At 48.3% G+C, this 20,678-nt stretch overlaps 1 protein-coding gene across 9 annotated transcripts in view; it reads left to right on the plus strand.

The window, feature by feature from the left end:
- Positions 1–9,856: 9,856 nt before the first annotated feature.
- The window catches only part of ZC3H18 (zinc finger CCCH-type containing 18), a 67,461-nt gene continuing 56,639 nt past the window's right edge, over positions 9,857–20,678 (plus strand). For 2 of the 9 annotated variants that reach the window (XM_089781546.1, XM_089781550.1), the window contains exons 1-2: positions 10,241–10,349; positions 19,882–20,480. In XM_089781546.1, coding sequence (XP_089637672.1) covers positions 19,896–20,480 — 585 coding nt within the window. In that variant the 5' untranslated portion in view covers positions 10,241–10,349; positions 19,882–19,895. Of the gene's footprint in view, positions 9,878–10,236; positions 10,350–19,881; positions 20,481–20,678 lie in introns of those variants that run through there. The other 7 variants (XM_075939891.2, XM_089781552.1, XM_089781551.1 and 4 more) reach the window with 7 other exon arrangements.

Consider the following 20,678-nt stretch of genomic DNA (forward strand, 5'->3'; position numbering starts at 1 on the left):
CAATCTAAATATGAGTCAACAGTGTGACACTGTTGCAATCAAAGCAAACATGATTCTGGGCTGCATTAACAGGTGTGTTGTGAGCAAGACACGAGAAGTCATTCTTCTGCTCTTCTCTGCGCTGGTTAGGCCTCAGTTGGAGTATTGTGTCCAGTTCTGGGCACCACATTTAAAGAAAGTTGTGGAGAAATTGGAGAAGGTCCAGAGAAGACCAACACAAATGATGCAAGGTCTAGAGAACATGAGCTAGGAGGGGAGACTGAAAGAACTGGGCTTGTTTAGTTTGGAAAGGAGACGACTGAGAGGGAACATGAGAGCGGTTTTCAGGTATCTACAAGGGTGTCACAGGGAGGAGGGGGAAATTGTTCTCCTTGGCCTGTGATGAGAGGACAAGAAGCAATGGGCTTAAACTGCAGCAGGGGAGGTTTAGGTTGGACATTAGGAAAAACTTCCTGCCTGTCAGAGGGTATGTCTACACTACCCTCCTAGTTCGAACTAGCGGGGTAATGTATGCATACCGCACTTGCTAATGAAGCCCGGGATTTGAATTTCCTGGGCTTCATTAGCATAAGCGGGGAGCCGCCATTTTTAAATCCCCGCTGCTTCGAACCCCGTGCAGCGCGGCTACACGGGGCTCGAACTAGGTAGTTCAGACTAGGGTGCCTATTCCGAACTACCGGTACTCCTCGTTTCACGAGGAGTAACGGTAGTTCGGAATAGGAACCTAGTCCGAACTACCTAGTTCGAGCCCCGTGTAGCCGCGCTGCACGGGGTTCGAAGCAGCGGGGATTTAAAAATGGCGGCTCCCCGCTTATGCTAATGAAGCCCGGGAAATTCAAATCCCGGGCTTCATTAGCAAGTGCGGTATGCATACATTACCCCGCTAGTTCGAACTAGGAGGGTAGTGTAGACATACCCAGGGTGATGAAACAGTGAAATAAGTTGCATGGGGAGGTTGTGGAATCTCCTCCCCTCCCCTTCCCTTCCATTCCCATCCCTGCTGTGCCCTGCCCTTCCCTCCCCTTCCCTTCACTTCCCTCCCCCTTCCTCTTCTCCCCTTACCTTCCTATCCCTCCCCTCCCCTGCCCCTCCCGCCTCTCCCCTTCCCATCCTTTCCTTCCCCTCCCCTTCCCCTCTACTCCCCTTCCCTCCCTTTCCCATTCCTTCCCATCCCAAATCTTCTCTTCCCTCCCCTCCCCTTCCCTCCTCTCTCCTTCTCTTTCCTCTTCTCCCCTTCCCTCCTCTTCCATCCCTTCCCCTCCTCTCCCCTTCCCTCCTGTCCCTTCCTCTCCTTCTCTCCCCTCCCCTCCCTTCCTGTCTCCTTCCCTTCCCTTCCTGGAATGAGCCCACACCCGGGGATTGTACCAGGAGAAGATGCCGCTGTAGTGAACATGCTGCGACTTGGGAGCAGAGCGATGGGGGGGCTGCTAGGAGCAGGGAGCAGAGAGGGACGGGAGCTGGTTTTACGGGAGGAGCAGCAAAGCAGTGTCATGTCTCTCCTGGGCTGGGAGACGGCGAGCACAAGGCAGGTTTCTATGGTCCCTTCTGGCCTGGGCCTCGCAGAGCGCACAGCCCAGGCCCCGGTGAATCGCTGCAGGGCCCCATGCCCGGGCTGGATCTCCTGTGCCCTTCCTTCTCCCCAGCTCTCAGTGAGCAGCTCAACCAGGTGTCACCCCAAGCCCCTTGTCACCACCCTGGGGCAGCGCCCACCTGCGCCTGAGGGGCCTCCCAGCAGGCTGGGTGTGTGCACCGTGCCTGGAAGAGGTGCTAACGAGGCCCCGCCATTCATTGTCCTTGGCCCCCTGCGTCACTCTGGTCAGATCTGGCAGCAGGCTGTCCGACCGGCACACGGTGTCAGTGGAGGAGATGTCCCGGGTGCACTTTAGAAGCTGCAGGAGGAGGCGGATTTGGTCACATCTTGGAGTCCCCAGCAGCCGGATCGATGTGGAAAACGCTGTCACCTGAGCACGGCGCTGCCATCCGCAGCTGGGAGGAAGACAGACCCGTCGAAGGGAGAGAAGCCACCTAGGCCCTTCACCTGCCCAGCAGCAAATGTCTGTTCTCACAGCACTTAGTGGAGTCCCGGAACTGGGTGAGACGGAGAGAGATGCTGATTCAAAGCTATTCCAGGACCCCCCAGCCTGGCGGACAGCCAAGGACACTCTGGGAGTACTGTTCCCTGTAATCTGAGTACTTGGGGGGCCGCCCAGGAGAGATTCAGGTGCCAACTAGTCCATTAGCAGAGGGCCCAGCATGTGTTTCTATGGTGGTGCACATCTTCATGTGCCTCTGGGCATACAACACAATTTATTCCGCACCTGGATGGCGTTTTAAACACCGCCCAAACATCCAGGCCTGGTCCAGTGTGGATGCTGGAGGGAGAGAAGGCGAATGGCCAGACCAGACCAACAGAGTGGGAGGTGAAATTAGACAAACAAAATGTAGGCTGCTTTCCCTGAAACAAAAATGCCGCGGGCTGGTCTTCTCGGGGAAACGCTCACCATAAAGGGTCGCTAACCAGAATCAGTTCCATACGGAGCAGCCCTGAAGGTTTTGTCATCAACCCCCTCGGGCCACTTGGCAAAAATTCAGTGTGAACTAGAAATATGAACAGAGGCAGCGCACAGGGAACCAAGCAAGACTAGTTACCCAGGCCTCTTGTACTCTAAGGTTTCAGCCGGGATCGCCAGCCCCTCATGTCGGCAACACTGTAGTGCAGGGGTCTCCAACCTTTTTACACCCAAGATCACTTTTTAAGTCTCAGAACAGGTGAAGATCTACTGCCCCGCCCCTTCCTTGAAGCCCCGCCTACATTACATGAGGAAATCTAATGTAAATGTACTGTGCAGGTGCGCAGTTCAGAGAGGGCTCAAGAGCTACTCTTGGAGCCCCTGAGATCTACCGGTAGATCGCGATCTACTGGTTGGTGACCACGGCTGTAATGGCTTGAAACTGCATTGGGAAAAACTAAAGGTATTCCCAATGCAGTTACTGGATGGTTGAAACCTCAGGGCCAAATTCTCTGCGGATGTAAACTGGCCCAGCTCTGATTGGAGGTAGGTCTCAGTGTGTAGACCGGGGTGGGAAACTTTTTTGGGTCAGGAGTGGCTATCCTCATAAAAATCAGTCGGAGGCCACCAAAAAGTGAGAAGCAAAGACTCTGAGGAGAAAGACTCTCCCAACCTTTCCCTTGCACACTGGAGCCTGGAGGAGCCCAGGCTAGTAAATTTTGCGTTCTCCACCCCATGGGAAGATGGTGGAGAGGCTGAAGTGCCAGAGCAGGTTCCCCAATGCTGGGGGGGATCCCCAAGTCTTGGGGGTCAGATCTAGGCAAGCCAGGGGCCGCATCTGGCCCCCGGGCCTTAGGTTCCCCACCCCTGGAGTAGACAAAGGCTGAGTCTGGCCACCAATGATAAGATCTAGATCAGGAGCTGTCTGACCCCAATGCCCGGTGTATTTGGATCTGGATAATGGATCCTGGCTTTCTTTCATATCAAAGAAGATGCAGGCAGAGAGGAGCCTGTGACGGTGCAAAAAGATCACTGTGCCCTTCTGTACCACATTCCCTGCCTTCGGGCCTGTCGCCCATTATGCCTTCTGACTATCCGTTCCTCCGCTGGTCTGACCCTTCCAAAGGGTGAGATTTCAGTCCTCAGCTTTTAGGGAACACTATTAAAATAAACACGCAGCAATAGCCTGTCCCCGACACCCATGTATAACAATAAGATAGCACCAAGGGACTGAGCTGGTGTGGTCCCAAGACTATTGGGTAATGAGCTGATGGGATAATAAGCTTGGGCTGTGTCTAGACTGGCCAGTTTTTCCGGAAAATCAGCCGCTTTTCCAGAAAAACTTGCCAGCTGTCTACACTGGCCGCTTGAATTTCCGCAAAAGCACTGACTTCCTACTGTAAGAAATCAGTGCTTTTTGCGGAAATACTATGCTGCTCCCGTTCGGGCAAAAGTCCTTTCGCACAAAACTTTTGCGCAAAAGGGCCAGTGTAGACAGCTGAGATTTGTTTTCCGCAAAAAAGCCCCAATCGCGAAAATGGCGATCGGGGCTTTTTTGCGCAAAAGCGCGTCTAGATTGGCACGGACACTTTTCCACAAAAAGTGCTTTTGCGGAAAAGCGTCCATGCCAATCTAGACGCTCTTTTCCGAAAATGCTTTTAACGGAAAACTTTTCCGTTACAAGCATTTCTGGAAAATCATGCCAATCTAGATGTAGCCTTGGAAGGTCCCTTTCCTACCACGGCACTTGCTTAGACACATCCCCGCATTCTGCTGCAGTCTCTCCTAGCTGGGTTGCTTGGATTGAAGCATCACCCAGAGTTGGCGCTATGTCAGGGGAGAGCATCAGTAAAACCATGGTAAGAAATCAAAGCACCCCCAAGACCAGATATGCTGCTATTCTAAATCAAAGATGGGAGAATTTGCCCAACAGTTAGAGCAGGGGCAGGGAGCCAGGCGAGCAGGGTTTTATTCCTGGCCATGTCCCTTATCCGCTCAGTGGCCTATGCAGGCAAGTGACCTCCGTCTTCTCCAGGCTTTGCGTTTGTGTAACATTTGGTGTAACTATGTGAACTCTTTGTCCCATACAGGTGGCATCCTGCCATGTTTCCTTCTGCACATAGCAAACATGCATCCACACATTGTGTTTATAACCTAGTGCATGCACAGCATTTCAAGATAAGGATACTGCTCTATGCTAGCTCTGTAACAATCCCAAGAGAACTGGGGGTCACGTGGAACCATAAGGCCAGATTCTCTGAGCTAAGCATAAACTGATCCGTGCAAAGTGCCCTTAGCACCTGGCTTGGTCAGGACATTAATGATGAATGGAGGGTGATTTGTCTACTCAGGAATTTGTAAAATCCTTGTTTGCATGATGTGCCCGATGGGAAAGCTGGCCCACCATTATACAACTGCGGCTGAAACCATCTCGGCTTTGAGATCAATAACAGTGAAGCTCTGTCTTCCGGAAAGAGGTTGCCTTTTCAACTTTCCCAGAACTATCGTGACAGGGGCAGAGTAAGGGGGATCTGGATTCCTTGCTTAATAATTGCATTGAACTTTCACTCCGCATTTCTCTTGGTCTCTTTTTGTTTTAACATCCTTGAAAGTCAATATACAGTATACATTACTGAACGTCGGAATGCACCCAGACTTCTACTCTGGACCTCTGAGATCAGACACCCATTCTGTGTGCCCCTGGCACCTGTGGATGTGCTGTTTAAGCATTGGGTTCCAGTGCTATATTTACTCCTATGCATTTGAGCTTCACTTTGTCTTGCAGTTCAGTGGATGGTGAGGGGAACAGGGTGGAACGGCATGGCAGTGTGTTGTGCAGCACTGAGCAATCTGGCCAGAGGACAAGATGCAGGGTACAGTCATGTGGGCTGTGTGTGGTGTGTCCCTCTGTGCATGAATAAATAGATCACACACACCCTGCCTTCCCCTCCCAGCACACACCCAAAAAGTCTGGCACCCCATAACATGCATCCATACACATCTAAACATACAACCTTCCCCTATATACATACATACACACACAGGGTATGTCTACACTACAAAGTTAATTCGAACTAACAGATGTTAGTTCGAATTAACTTTGATAGGCGCTACACTAGCGCTCCGCTAGTTTGAACTTAATTGGAACTAGTGGAGCACTTAGTTCGAACTAGGTAAACCTCATTCTACGAGGACTAAGCCTAGTTCGAACTTACTAGTTTGAATTAAGGGCTGTGTAGACCCTTAATTCGAACTAGTGGGAGGCTAGCCCTCCCCAGCTTTCCCTGGTGGCCACTGTGGCCAACACCAGGGAAACTCGTATGCCCCCCTCCCGGCCCCGGACCCATTAAAGGGGCACGGGCTGGCTACGGTGCCCGTGCCAGGTGCAAGCCTGCCAGCACCAAGCCAGCAGACCCTGCACCTGGCACGGCTCGAGCCAGCCACCCGATGCCCCCCAGCCCTCCCCCTCTTCCCGGGACCAGGCTGGCGGCTCCCGGGAGCTTGCCCGGGACCGCAAGTGGCGGGCACCCGCCTGGTCTAGTGCGGACATCATGGACCTCGTCCACGACCTCCGCACTAGGCACAGAAAAGTGCCCGTCTAGGGCAGGAGAGCTGCCAGCCTGGCCACCCAGTAGCAGGTTTGCATGAAAATCAAGGTTGTCCACTGAGACCCCCGACCCTGAGCCCTGAGCTTACAATGGCCGTACTGGGTCAGACCAAAGGTCCATCTAGCCCACTAGCCTGTCTGCCGACAACGGCCAACCCTAGGGACCCTGGAGGGGATGGACCAAAGACAGTGACCAAGCCATTTGTCTCGTGCCATCCCTCTCCAGCCTTCCACAAACAGAGGCCAGGGACAGCACTCCTACCCCCTGGCTAATACCACTCCATGGACCCAACCTCCATGACTTGATCTCACTTCTCTTTAAACTCTGTTCTAGTTCTAGCCTTCACAGCCTCCTGCAGCAAGGAGTTCCACAGGTTGACTCTTTGCTTTGTGAAGAACAACTTTCTGTTACTAGTTTGAAGCCTGCTACCCATTCCTTTCCTTTGGTGTCCTCTAGTCCTTCTATTATGGGAACTAATGAAGAACTTTTCTTGATGCACCCTCTCCACCCCACTCATGCTTTTAGAGACCTCTATCCTATCCCCCCTCAGTCTCCTCTTTTCTAAACTGAAAAGTCCTAGTCTTTTTAGCCTCTCTTCATATGGGACCTGTTCCAAATCTCTGATCATTTTAGTTGCCCTCCCCTTTCCCACCCTCTCTCTTCCCCTCTCCCACCTCCTTTTCCCAGTCTCCCCGAGTTTTGTTCAATAAAGAGAGATTCTATTTTTGACCACACGTTTTCTTTATTTTGTACATCAGGAAGGGGGGCTAGGGAAGGGTAAGTGGAAAGAGGTGAGGGAGGAATGGGGTACGAGCCCCCAATGGGGAGGACTGGGCTGGCTCTGCGGGCTTCTGGGGGTGGAACCTCTCCCCAGAAGTGCAGCCGGTATGATGGCCGAGTGCTGTGATGTGCCCAGTGTGGGTACTCCGGGCACTCCAAGCCAGGACTGCTTTGCAAGCAGGGCACCCCTGAGAACTGTCTGTCCAGGGTAGGGGTCAGGTCCCTTTAAGCACAGCCCTCGGCTAGCCTGAGGCAGCAGCTCCACGCTCTAAGTCCTCATCTGATGCCCTGCCGGCACTGCTTCCAGCCATCCTTAACCCCGGTTCAGGGTCCACTTAATGTGGACATGCTAGTTCGAATTAGCAAAACGCTAATTCAAACTAGTTTTTTAGTCTGGATCCGTTAGTTCGAATTAGTGCTGTAGTGTAGACATACCCACAGAGACATACAACCTACAATTTGATTAGCTTCTAAGATGAGGTAACTGGCTCTGTGGATATGGAAAGGTCAGTGGATGTGATATACCTTGACTTTAGCAAAGCTTTTGATACGGCCTCCCACAATATTCTTGCCAGTAAATTAAGGGATTATGGATTGGATAAATGGACTGTAAAATGGATAGAAAGCTGGTTAGACTGTCGGGCTCAATGGGTAGTGATCAACGGCTCGATGTCAGGTTGGCAGTTGGTTTCTAGCGGCGTGCCCCAACGATCTGTTCTAGGACTGATTTTGTTCAACATCTTTATTAATGATCTGGATGAGGGGATGGATTGCACCCTCAGCAAGTTTGCAGATGACACTAAGCTAGGGGGAGAGGTAGATATGCTGAAGGGTAGGGATAGGGTCCAAAGTGACCTAGACAGATTAGAGGATTAGGACAAAAAAAAAAAATCTGATGAGGTTCAACAAGGACAAGTGTAGAGTCCTGCATTTGGGACGGAAGAATCCCAAGCCTTGTTACAGGCTGAGGACCGACTGGCTAAGTAGCAGTTCAGCCGAAAAGGACCTGGGGTTACAGTGGATGAGAAGCTGGATATGAGTCAACAGGGGGCCCTTGTAGCCAAGAGGGCTAATGGCATATTGGGGTGCATTAGGAGGAGCATTGCCAGCAGATCCAGAGAAGTGATTATTCCCCTTTATTCAGCTCTGGTGAGGCCACATCTGGAGTATTTCGTCCTGTTCTGGACCCCCAACTATAGAAAGGATGTGGACACATTGGAGAGGGTTCAGCAGAGGGCAACCAAAATGATGAGGGGGCTGGAGCACATGACCTACGAGGGGAGACTGAGGGACTTGGGTTTGTTTAGTCTGCAGAAGCGAAGCGTGAGGGGGGATTTGAGAGCAGCCTGCAACTACCCGAAGGGAGGTTCCAAAGAGGATGGAGAGAGGCTGTTCTCAGTGGGGGCAGAACGAGGAGCAATGGGCTCAAGTTGCAATGGGGGAGTCTAGGTTGGAGATTAGAAGAAACTCTTTCCCTAGGCGGGTGGGGAAGCGCTGGGATGGGTTCCCTAGGGCGGGGGCAGAGTCTCCATCTCTAGAGGTGTTTCAGTCCAGGCTTAGCGGAGCCCTGGCTGGGCTGATGGAGTTGGGGTTGGTCCTGCCTTGGGCAGGGGACTGGACTCCAGAGGGCTCTGCCCGCCCTGGGACTCTATCACACACACACACACACACACACACACACACACACACACACACACACACACACACCCCTTTCACACACACACACACACACCCCTTTCACACAGACACACACACACACACACACACACCCCTTTCACACACACACACACACACACACCCCTCTTTCACACCCACCCCTTTCTCACACACACACACTCTCTCTCTCTCTCACACACACACACACCCCTTTCACACACACACACACCCCTTTCACACACACACACACACACACACACCCCTTTCACACACACACACACACCCACTCTCTCTCTCTCACACACACACACACACCCCTTTCACACACACACACACCCCTTTCACACAGACACACACACACACACCCCTTTCACACAGACACACACACACACACACACACACACCTTTCACACACACACACACACACACACACACCTTTCACACACACACACACACACCTTTCACACACACACACACTCTCTCTCTCTCACACACACACACACACCCCTTTCACACACACACACACCCCTTTCACACAGACACACACACACACACACACACACACCTTTCACACACACACACACACACCTTTCACACACACACACACACACACACACACACCTTTCACACACACACACACACCCCTCTTTCACACCCACCCCTTTCTCACACACACACACTCTCTCTCTCTCTCTCTTTCACACACACACACACACCCCTTTCACACACACACACACACACCCCTTTCTCTCTCTCTTTCACACACACACACACACCCCTTTCACACACACACACACCCCTTTCACACACACACACACACACACACCCCTTTCACACACACACACACACACACCCCTTTCTCTCTCTCTCTCTCACACACACACACACCCCTTTCACACACACACACACCCCTTTCACACACACACACACACCCCTTTCACACACACACACACACACTCTCTCTCACACACACACACTCTCTCTCTCTCTCACACACACACACACCTTTCACACACACACACACACACACACACACACACACCCCTTTCTCTCTCTCTTTCACACACACACAGACAGACACACCCCTGCTACCCCCCCCCGCGCGACACGCAGCCGCGGCCCCTTTAAGGCCGGCCGGGCGGGCGGGGGCGCCCCGCCGCGAGAGGCTGTCGCGTACCGATGATGTCACACAATGGCCGCCCCGCGCCGCCGCCGCGCGTAGAGGCCCCGTCCCGCGCCGCGAGCCGGAGCCGCCTCCCCCACCCGCCTCGGAGGCGCCGCCGCCCCCTCCCCCGCCCCGCGCGAGCCGCCCGCCCCCGCCAGGTGAGCAGCCGGCGGGCGGGGGGGGGCTCCAGGGAGGGGCTGGGCCCTTGGCGCGGGGCGGGCCCCACATGGGGGCCCCGCTGGGGGGAGGGGTGTGGCTCGGGGGGGCCCTTCCCCCGGGGGTGGAGCAGCACCGGGTGGGATGCGGCCCCTCCCCGGGGGGGCTGAAGGGGGACGCCCTCTGGGGTGAACGTGCTGGAGCCCCCCCCCCCCCGAAGCGAGGGGAGCAGACTGGCCTGCCCCTGGCTGGGGCTGTTGTGGGCTGAGCCCGGGGGGGGGGGGGTCTGCGCTGCCTGCCCCCGGTAGATCCATGGGGGATCATGGGCTATTTAAACTGCAGGGCTCGTGCGGGTTCTGATAGGTGCAGGGAGCGAGGGGAGGGGAGACCTTTCAGGACAGTCCGGGGAACACGCTTGGAAACGCAGGTGCCGCGCTCTGGGCTTTTAATGGATAATGTTCTGCATCCGAACCGGTGCGTGCTTGGTTTTTTTGTCACTGCTATTGAAATTGCATATGGGGATTTGTTATAGGATGGGTTTTGCATATTAGGAACATGTGTGTTGTATTTCTGAACTCAGAAATTAGATGCGCTAACCCTTTTGTTTAGAAAAGTAGTCTTTGCAATACATCCACACCCTGCTAGGTTGTTTCATAAGAACTGCCAGACTGGGTCATACCTAAGGTCCAGCTAACCCAGTATCTTGTCTTCTGCCAGTGGCCAATGCCTGGTGCTCCAGAGGAAATGAACAGAACAGGTAATCATCAAGTGAATGCAGTCACATATACCAAGACCTAGAGTGTGAATTCTTTCTCCTGATTCTCATGGGGTTTGTCTGGAGTAAGGAAGAGATCTTAACCTCTTCCAATCATAAACTCTTACTACCTATCTTGTTCAATTTATTTTAACAGAATTTAACTCTAAAATCTAATTATTAATGTGAATGTGCTTCATAAGCTTAATGAATTCATTTATTCTCTGTAGCTAACCTGATGTCCAATAGTTCAAAATGGGAATTCCACAGGTTCAGTACTAGAAAAGCTTTCCATGGCCCAAGAATAGGTAGAAGTAGACTAGAAGAGACCTCGAACAATTCTTTCAGCAGCCAGGAAGCTAGCTCTCCCATAACCTCCGAGCTCCAGTGGGGAGGGATGTCTTCAAACTGTTTCTTGCTCAACTTCCATTTTATGAGGAAGGTTCCTGCTCTCTTGAGTTTTCCTCTGCTGCTCAGAGCTTTCTGACATCTCCAGTATCAAATTGACCTATCTCACTGATTGCTCATGAAATTCCAGCTTTGAGATTGCCAATACCCTGGGCAGTTTCTGCTTTGCTGTAGTTTGGACAGCTCTTTGCAGTTGCAGAGATACTAGAGCTGAGGAAGACATTACTTTAAGGGCTTACACTTTGTTCATATTGGAAAGGTTTTCTTTTCAGTCATAATGGTTAAGCACCCTCCCTCCCCCTCCCCCTTTTTTTTTATAATGAAAGGTTGGGTTCTGTGGAAATTATTTACATTTGCCCAAGAAAGCTTTTCTGTTAGTCCTGGGAGACTGTATTTTTCAAACCTTTGTTTAAATAGATATTTGTGTATCTAGGACACAACTATTTTCAGCATGGTTACAGAAAGCATTCTGATGGCAGCAAGTTGCTGTTTTCAGCACCAGGTCAGTGGACTTGCTGCAAACAGATTGTTTTCTGCAATTGGTCAGTTTCTTGTTGCAGACAGAGCTTAACTTTCTGTAGATTTAATTGAATGTACTACTTAAACACTTGTACCTGTTAACTAGTTTCTGTGAAATACTCGTCAAATAGTGGGATTTTCCTTCTGTAGAAAGAGTTCTAGAGACAGATTTGGATTAACACCCTATTTTAAGACAGCTTGTCCAAAGAAGAAACACAAATCTCTGTCTTTAAAACATCTTTGTTATAACTGGATTCTGCCCTTCGAGTCATGTGCACAGCTCCTGTTGATTCCACTAGGATTTGCCTAGAGTAAGAGAGGACTGAATTTAGCCCTATTTCCTGTAAAAAGTATTGTCAAGGCCCCTGAGCCCAGAATGCTAACTCACTTTAAATTCCAGTGCTTTTATTTTCACTCTAGACTCTTTCTCTTAATTTGCTGTTAACTCCATACAATGATGTCAATAGTGTTAGTCGGAATCCAACCTTTGTGTTGGGTGTATCTGTCAAGATGTCCTGCAGTAACTGAAGAGCATGAGTAGCAACCTTAGGGCAGACTGTTTAAAAAAGCAGGGCACAAACCACAGATTGCATGAGAGTCCTATACTTAGTTTTCCTCAACCATTTATTAAGTATAAGCTTCTCACGCATCATAACAGCCTACTTGTGAAGTCACAGACAGTACTCTGATCTAACTCTCTATCCAGGTAAGCTTCCCATTGTGAATAGTCCCTTGCATTAAAAATCAAAACAAAATGTAGTATTGTATGCAGGTCCCAAGATATTAGAGGTAAGGTCGGTGTGATAATATCTTTTATTGGACTCAACTTCTGTTGATCAAAGACAAGCTGACCTCTGAAGCTCGACAGCTTGTCTGTCTGACCAACTGAAGCTGATCCAGTAAAAGTTATTACCCGTACCCCTTTGACAGTGTTACTTTAACAGGCGGCAGAAGTTGAGCGTGGTCTTTAGCACAGGACCAGAAGTTTAGATTTCCTGAGTTCTAATCTAGGCTCTGTTGCCTTGTGGAAGTTGGAGAGATTACCGGGTTAAAAATCATTTTTTAAAAAGAACATCCTTATGTTAGCAACAGTACTTTACTTTAATAAAGTGGGGGGAAATGTAAAATCTCTTCACTAGTTAAGCTGTTTTTTCTTATGGCATTGGTTTCCATTTCTAACTACTTTCATTGTGGAATTTCTCATGTCTAGCTCCAGTGCTATGTTTAACATTCAAAAGTGCAGCACAATATTTTTGGGATTTTTTTGTAAACATTTCTATTTGTTATGTTAAAGTAAACCTAAGTGGGATAAATGTGAACTGACTGCCTTTTTCACCTCTCCTCAGTAAGCAGATCCATTTTACTTACTATAAAAATTAGTATCACTTAAATGTCTTGCAGTGAGGATTAGTTCATATTTACATCCAAAAACCTACTTTAAAACAGGACTAAGTTTGCAAAGTCACACACACAGGAGTTAGGAAATGCCAGAACTACGGTTATCCCTGCAACCTTAATTCAACCGCCTCATGCATGTGTGTTCTGATAGTCTTTTATTGAATGATCACATTCTACTTTTTTCCCTCAGCACATGTGTATCATTCAGTGCCCAGGATAGACCTGCTGTGGGGATGAATCAGGACTATGTAGCGAATGAGGCTTTTTGTCTTTAGCACCCTTTCCTCAGGTATCACAGAACCGGGAACATATATCATGAATGAGGCCGGGGATTGCAGGAACAGAAGAATGTCACTATTAGAGAGCTGGGTTCTATCCCTGTCTGCCACAGAATTCCTGTGTGATAGTAGACAAGTCACTTAAACCAACATTTCCATAGGTAGCCATTGTGTGGCCTCATTTTCTGGGTACTAGGGATGTGAAAGGTTAACCAATAAGCATAACCCCTAGTGGGTGATGCTTACCGGTTCCAGTTAGCCATTAACGGGTGGGGGCTGGAGCAGTTGCAGTTGTCCACAGCTACTCCTGTCCACAAGGGGCCTGAGGGCCTCAGCAGCCAGGGGACCACTCCAGCCCCCTCCACTCCCACCCTCTTTAATTGGTCAATTTGTTAAACATATTTTTAACTAGTTAAACAATTAAACGGGATTTTACATCCCTACTGGGTAATCAAGATGGGACACTTCGGGACAGATTTCCTGAATGCTGAGCATTCACAGTTGCAGCTGAAGCCAGTGGGAGCTCGTCTCTGAAGAGGCAGATCCTTGGCATCTCAAATTGGGGGTACTACCTTAGTGCCACACTTTTCACCTCATCTTCTGCAGGCAAGTCAGGCTGTTTCCTCTCTTATGTTGCCTGACGTAGAGGCAGAAAGGCCGTGGCTTTGCAAGCACAGGGGAGAAGTCTCCTAGCTTTCAGTTCTGGGGCCTCAACCCTTGACAGCAAGGGGGTGTAATTGGAGGGATGAGCCTGCTCAGCCCCTCAACCTTGTGATGCAATATGCCCACAGAAGCCCTGAGCACAACACATGCACGGTCCAGTCTCATACAGGAACTGTGAAGGGATGCGTGCGGCATGCTCAGTGCAGAAGCTTTGGAGAACTCAGCCACCAAGTTCTAATACGTCTCTACTGAGCACGTGAACTAGATTTTTTTCAAAGACTTTATAACTTGGCCAAATGTGGGTGAATTCTCATGGGAACAGCAACAGGTACATCCCTGGCACCAGAACAATTCCCGCATCTAAAGCATGGAGGCATTTTCTTTAACCTGAGCAAAATCAACATCTTTCTGTAATCTCATTCTCAAAAACAACTGAAATGTTTTAGCTGAAACTTTCAAAAGAAAAAAAAACCCCACACACCACCTGATTCAGATGCTGAAACTGGTTAAAGTGTGATATAATGGCAGGCAACTGAAAACAGGATTTTCTAATGAAAAAAGTCAGGTGACCTTATGCAGAGGAGACCCCACCTATAAATTATGAAGTGATTTTTGAAGGTGAAGCGCTGTGCATTGATGGTAGACGTTAACTGGTTTATTGCCACAAGTTCTCTAACTATGTGTGTGGATTGGCAGTTCTCTTTTTGTTTTGTTTTTAATATTTGTATTTCTCACCAATATGCTTTTAAACCCAGTCATAAACTAGGCCAATTTTGTAACACAAGGTTCAGAGTTATTCCTTTTCTTTGAACAGATCTGTTTAATTCACCTCCGCTGTATAAGTAAGGCTTTCAGCCAGTCGCAGTGCATCTCTCTGTCTTCCATAATACTGCCTCAGATAAGTTGTTGTGGCCTTAGCACAGCTTCCTCACCAGCTTTCCCTCCAGTCGTCTGGACCTGTTTGGGGAATCTGAGAACTCAGAGACAAGTTTGTCATCTAGGGCCTAGGCATCTCCACTTCTGCCAGGGCGGGGTTGATTGATGTGGAGGGGTGGTAAATGCTGTCAGTGTAAACTGCGTGGAGTGAAAATAAGACTGGAACTTTAACTAACCTTCCTTTCCCTGAATGAACAACAGTTAATGGCCTACCCAGAGAATGGTGGCCACTCCTGTCCCATGTTAGTATAGGAGGTAATCAATCGTTCCCCACTTCTTCCCTGCTTCTAGCCTCACCCTTGTGATTCTTGTGGTGAATTTCCTTGATTTCCATATCATTGCATGTAGCTTAATAATCACAATTGTTCTCCTTCCTTGGTCTGGGCATCGTTTTTCTATTGTACTGGTGAGCTGAGGCAGAGGGATGGCCAGGGAGATTGATCAGCTGACGGAAGCGATGACCCTCTGTATATCCACATAACAGCAGGCAGTGAGAGCTTCCCATGTGCGCTGCCTCATGAAAGGAGCTTGAGAGATGACCTAACAGAAGAGGTTTGAGGCAGGTTGCTGAGGATCAGTATGGGGACACTTGCAATGCTGCTGCTGGGAAGCAGGACATACATCGTGAATGAACGTGAGCACTCACCTTTGTGAAGGTTGTCCTTAAAGGCAGCATTGGTTTTCTATACATTTGTCCCTTTCAATCCTTGATTCAACAGGAGAGAGAGGCACTAGAATTGGGTTGTGTTCTTGTTGTAGTTCTAATAACAGCCAGCAGAGGAGAATGTCTGTATTTAGCAGTTAAACTGATGATCAAATGAGTGCAAGCACATTTTCTCCTGCTCCCGTCACATCCTCGAACTTGCATTCTCTTTGTAAACAGCTTATTTGCAGCAAGACAGAAGACAAAACATTCCCCTAACTCATCTTTTCTGGACAGTTTGTACCTTTCTACAGGCCGGTGAATGATGACCTTTTATGTGAGATGTAACAAATGAAAAGAAAATTGCCATACATGTGCTGGCAAAGGGTAATTTCTAAGGCAGTTAGAGAATTAAAATGTTCATAGAACTGTTCTTACAGAAAGTAACAAGTTGTACCAGACATTGGAGTTCAGCATCAACCTTCCCATGTTTTGCAAAGCATATCTGTTCCATAATGTGCCTAACTGCCCAGAGATGCAATTAGCAGAAGGCAATTAGCTATGTGTTTGTTGAGCTTTTAAGTTATTAACAAAATCACAAACGTGGTCATTTGGGAAAGCTCTGTATGTTGAGAAACACAGGACCAAAATGTGACACTCCCATAATCTCAGTGTTAAACTGGGATTGAGAGCAATCTGTGCAGAGGGGGCTGCTGGAAGAAAGCACAAAAACAAAAGGGAGGACGACTAAGTCTCCTTTGTTCCTGTTTTTAACAGATGGGGAAATTGAAAAATCCAAATTAAGCAATTTGCCCAAGGCAACATAGCGAATCAGTGGCAAGGACTGGAATGCCAAAGTTCCTGGCTTTCTATCCTGTGCTCTAACTACTAAGCCATGTTGCTTATAACCACTCTTCCTGCCCGATTTCATTGCTGAGATCCCAAATTCCATAATAATCAGCCAATGTTTGTTGTTTAAAATTCTGACTGCTTTTTTTTTTTTTTTTCAGCCTTAAATATCTGTTTAGATTTTATGGCAGTCTGTTCAACTGCTAGTGATCTAGCATACCCCGTCATAGCTTTTTGCCTATTCCCAAGGTAAATGTCAGCCTTTTTTGCTATAATCTGGATCAAAGAAACTTGCTAGTGAAGAGTAAGTGAGTTAGTTGTGGATCAGCAGAGGACACAGCTGGCTGCCGGTGGTAACTTTTTCTTCACACAGAGGCAGAATGAATAGATATAAACTGTTTGAAGAAGATGTGGGCTTAGGGAAGGTCCCTTCTGCTTTGTTTAATATAATATTTTGTATAGATAGCATCTTTCACTTGAAGATCTTAACTGTATTTGGTGGAAAATCTGGCACTTCATGCGGCACTTAACTACAGCTGTTCCACCACCCGCTAACAAGCGTTCGGGGGGATCAAAAATGGATAAGAATCAGATGAGTTAAGCATGATGCATAGTTTGGAATAGAATCAATCTGAGGGGAATTTTAGTAAAACTGGTTTGCAATCTCATGATTTTTCTTTTTGCTATAAAGGTACCTTAACGCACCTAATACTAGTTCTCCTCTTGACTTCTAACTTCTGCCTCGTGCCCTCCCAAAGCTACATTACTGTAGTACGCTTTCAAACAGAAAAGTCAGCATGTGCACGTGTGTACGTTTTATAAAATATTAATGGTGAATTTAGGACTTGGGGATGCATCCGGTTGACAGTACTGGGGACATAAGAGCTCTGTTTAATCACACTGGAGGTACAGGCTGGAGAATTATACGACAAGCTTCCCTGTGCTACGCCTTTGCTTCCCCAGCATTTTGGAGCAGTAACCTCTATATTCTGTTTAGACCCATGCTCATTCAGTCCTTGGTTTCTTCTGGGACTGCCGACTGATGCCAGTTATGGCATGTCTGGTGATATGTTCTTTGTTCTCTGGGCTAAGGCAACTGCATAGAGTACCAACAGCTATCAGATGAGAACAACTTAACCTGGGGTCAGAGGACTTAGATCTTATTAGTAGTTCCCTGGGCCGTCCAGTCCCTTATAAGTCAGTCTTCTCCTTTCTGGAACACAAATGCGTTTGATGTATTGGTTCTGAAATACCTTCTGCCTTGCTTCTTGTCATTACTGTACTTATCTTTTCTATTACAAGCAGAGACCTAAATGTTCATATTGAACAGATGGGAAAAAAAGATAGAATGCAACACACAGATATATCTGAAACTGAAATATTTACCTACAAATATTTTAGATACAGTGTGTTGTTACGTAGAGGGAGTGCGAGTTAAACATAGTTTTGCATTCTAAATTTAACTTGATAAACTTCTTACTAATTTGGCCCAGTTACACATTCGAGCTGTTCTTGTTTTGTCTTTGCTGTGGCCAATATGTATAGCTGCTTTTACTGGCGCTTGTTACAAGCCATGTTCCTGGTCATCGCAAGAGCTGTACCACCACAGCTCCCAGTTACTTCAGATAGCTTTTTTGGAACTGAACACTTCTGAAATCAGGTCTTGTATGTCTAGAGTTTAGGTATCTCTGGTAGGGATGTTATATTTCAATTAATCAGCTAATCAAGTAGTCGATGGAATTTGTGAAGAGCTTAAAAAAGATCGCATCAAACTTAAGTGATTGGGCAACAAAATGGCAAACGAAATATAATGTTGAAAATGTAAAGTAATGCACATTGGAAAAAATAATCCTAACTATATATACCATATGATGGGGGCTAATTTAGCTACAGCTACTCAAGAGAAAGACCTTGGGGTCATTGTGGATAGTTCTCTGAAAACATTCACTCAGTACGCAGCGGCAGTCAAAAGAGCAAAAGGGATAGACTATCTTATTTCCTCTATTTAAAGGCATGGTACACCCACATCTTGAATACCGTGTACAGATGTGGTCGCCTCATCTCAGAAAAGATATATTGGCATTGGAAAAGGTTCAGAAAAGGGCAACAAAAATTTAGGGGTTTGGAGCAGGTCCCATATGAAGAGAGATTAAAAAGACTTGGATTTTTCAGCTTAGAAAAGAGGAGACGAAGAGGGGATATGACAGGTCTATAAAATCATGACTGGTGTGGAAAAAATGAACAAGGAAAAGTTATTTACTTATTCCCACAATATAAGAACTAGGGGTCGCCAAATGAAATGAATAGGCAGCAGATTTAAAACAAAAGGAAGTTTTTCTTCACTCAGCGCACAGTCAACCTGTGGAACTCCTTGCCAGAGGATGTGGTGAAGACTAGGACTTTAACAGGGTTCAAAAAAGAGGTAGATTGATTCCTGGAGGTTAGGTCTATCAATGGGTTTGAGCCAAGATGGGTAGGAACAAGATCCCTAGCCTCTGTTTGTCTGGAGATGGATGACCGGGGAAGGATCACGTGATGATTACCTGTTGTGTTCCCTCCCTCTGGGTCGTCTGGTATTGGCCACTGTCGGCAGACAGGACACTGGGCTAGATGGACCTTTGGTCTGACCCCGTATGGCCTCTATTATGTTCTAATTTCCTTCAAATCCTTGACTAGTTAAGGGGGGCACTTGCTATCCCGCTGCGCCTCTCCCTTTGAAATGTACAGGAGCTGTGAGCGGCTCCTGTATATTTCAAAGGGAGAGAGGTAGCAGGAACCTGTGTCAGTCCCTGCTGGCACAGGTTGCCCTCTGTGCCTTTTCCTTTGATATGTACCAGAGTTTCAGGCAGCTCTTGTACATTTCAAAGGGAGAGGAGCACCAGTCAGACCAGCCTGAGCAGGACTGTTTCAATGGCCACTTGTGCTGTTTCCCCACTGCCCTCTGCGGAGATGGTGCTGAGGGGAACCAGCTTTTAAGTCAGCTCCTTAGCGCTGCTCCTGCTCTCCCCCTTACTGCCTCTCTCTGATAGAGGCAGCAAATGGGGGGAAGTGATTAGTCGAGTTCTTACTCGACTAGTCGCTTACATGCCTGATATCTGGGGTGGAACGCCACAGCCGTTTTACACCGACAGGGTTGTCTGCCGCTTTTAGGAGCAGATGTGGAAAATAACTTCTCCAGATGAAACAAGCGAAGAATAATTTTCGTAGACAATCGTTGGGCTTTTAACCAGGTCTGGTTAGGTCCTCTATTTTACAAGTCATCCCAAAGCTGAAGCATGGCACCACGCTGAGGTTCTGGTTAAATATCCTCTTTGAGGGACTAGTACCATGCCTTTTCATGCAGCGCCTGGAATTTTAGGGGAAGGTAAGGTCTATCCAAGTAGTGATCTGTCCTGACCCTGTGTAGCTTGGACGAGCAGTTGAAATCCTAGTCCAAGGTGGTATCTCTGCATACACAAAGTGTATAACTAATCAGTCTGGGACAATACTCAAATAAGCATGAGTGAGGGAGGCAGTTTTTGTTCCACGTCCTAAACATATTTTGTTTGCCCTTTGCAGACTAGCAGGTACTGATGGATGTTTCCGACAGCCCTGAGCAACACCCTTGCTCTCCGGAGGAGGAGGACCAGCAGCTCTCGGATGACGAAATCTTGAAAGAGAGCGGCTCCGATCGGGAACTGGATGGAGAGAGCCATAGCAACCTCCTGGAGAAAGAGGAGGATGCAGTCAGGGGACTGAGTCATGGGGAAGAAGAGAACCACTCGGATGAGGAGGACCACTTAAGTGAAACCAAGTCTCAGGACTCTGACAATAATGAGCAGAGCAGGGAGCTAAAGATCTCCCTGTGTCACAAAGAGGAGGAGGAGGACCGGACAAATGACCTTGGAGATGAAGCATCCTCTGTCACTCGGGAACTGGATGAGCATGAATTGGACTATGATGAGGAGGTTCCCGAGGAGCCAAGTGCGGCTGTCCCAGAGGATGAGGCTGAGAAGGCAGGAGGTGAGGATGACGAGGAGGAGGAGAAGGGAGACGATGCACCCGAGGACGAGAAGAAATCTAACAGTAAAAGCGATGACGAAAAGGATGGCCAGGAACCCCTCAAAGAGAAGAAGAAAGAGGAAGATGATGGAGAAATTGATGACGGGGAGATTGATGTAAGTTTGGGTTATCCTCAGAAAGAGGGAATTCAGGGAAGCTCATGTGGGGTGGGGAAATCAATTGTTGGCTTCAGAATTAGCAGGTCCTTAGGCTGTCTGCTCTTAACGTTTGTCCTGTTTTAGGTGAATATTTACAGTAGCTTTTTGGACATAATTTATGGCGCTCTAACTATCCATCCCTCTCAAGCTCAGCAT

This window comes from Pelodiscus sinensis, chromosome 12, assembly GCF_052426305.1.
Source record: "Pelodiscus sinensis isolate ZL-2025 chromosome 12, ASM5242630v1, whole genome shotgun sequence".
Lineage (NCBI taxonomy): Eukaryota > Metazoa > Chordata > Testudines > Trionychidae > Pelodiscus > Pelodiscus sinensis.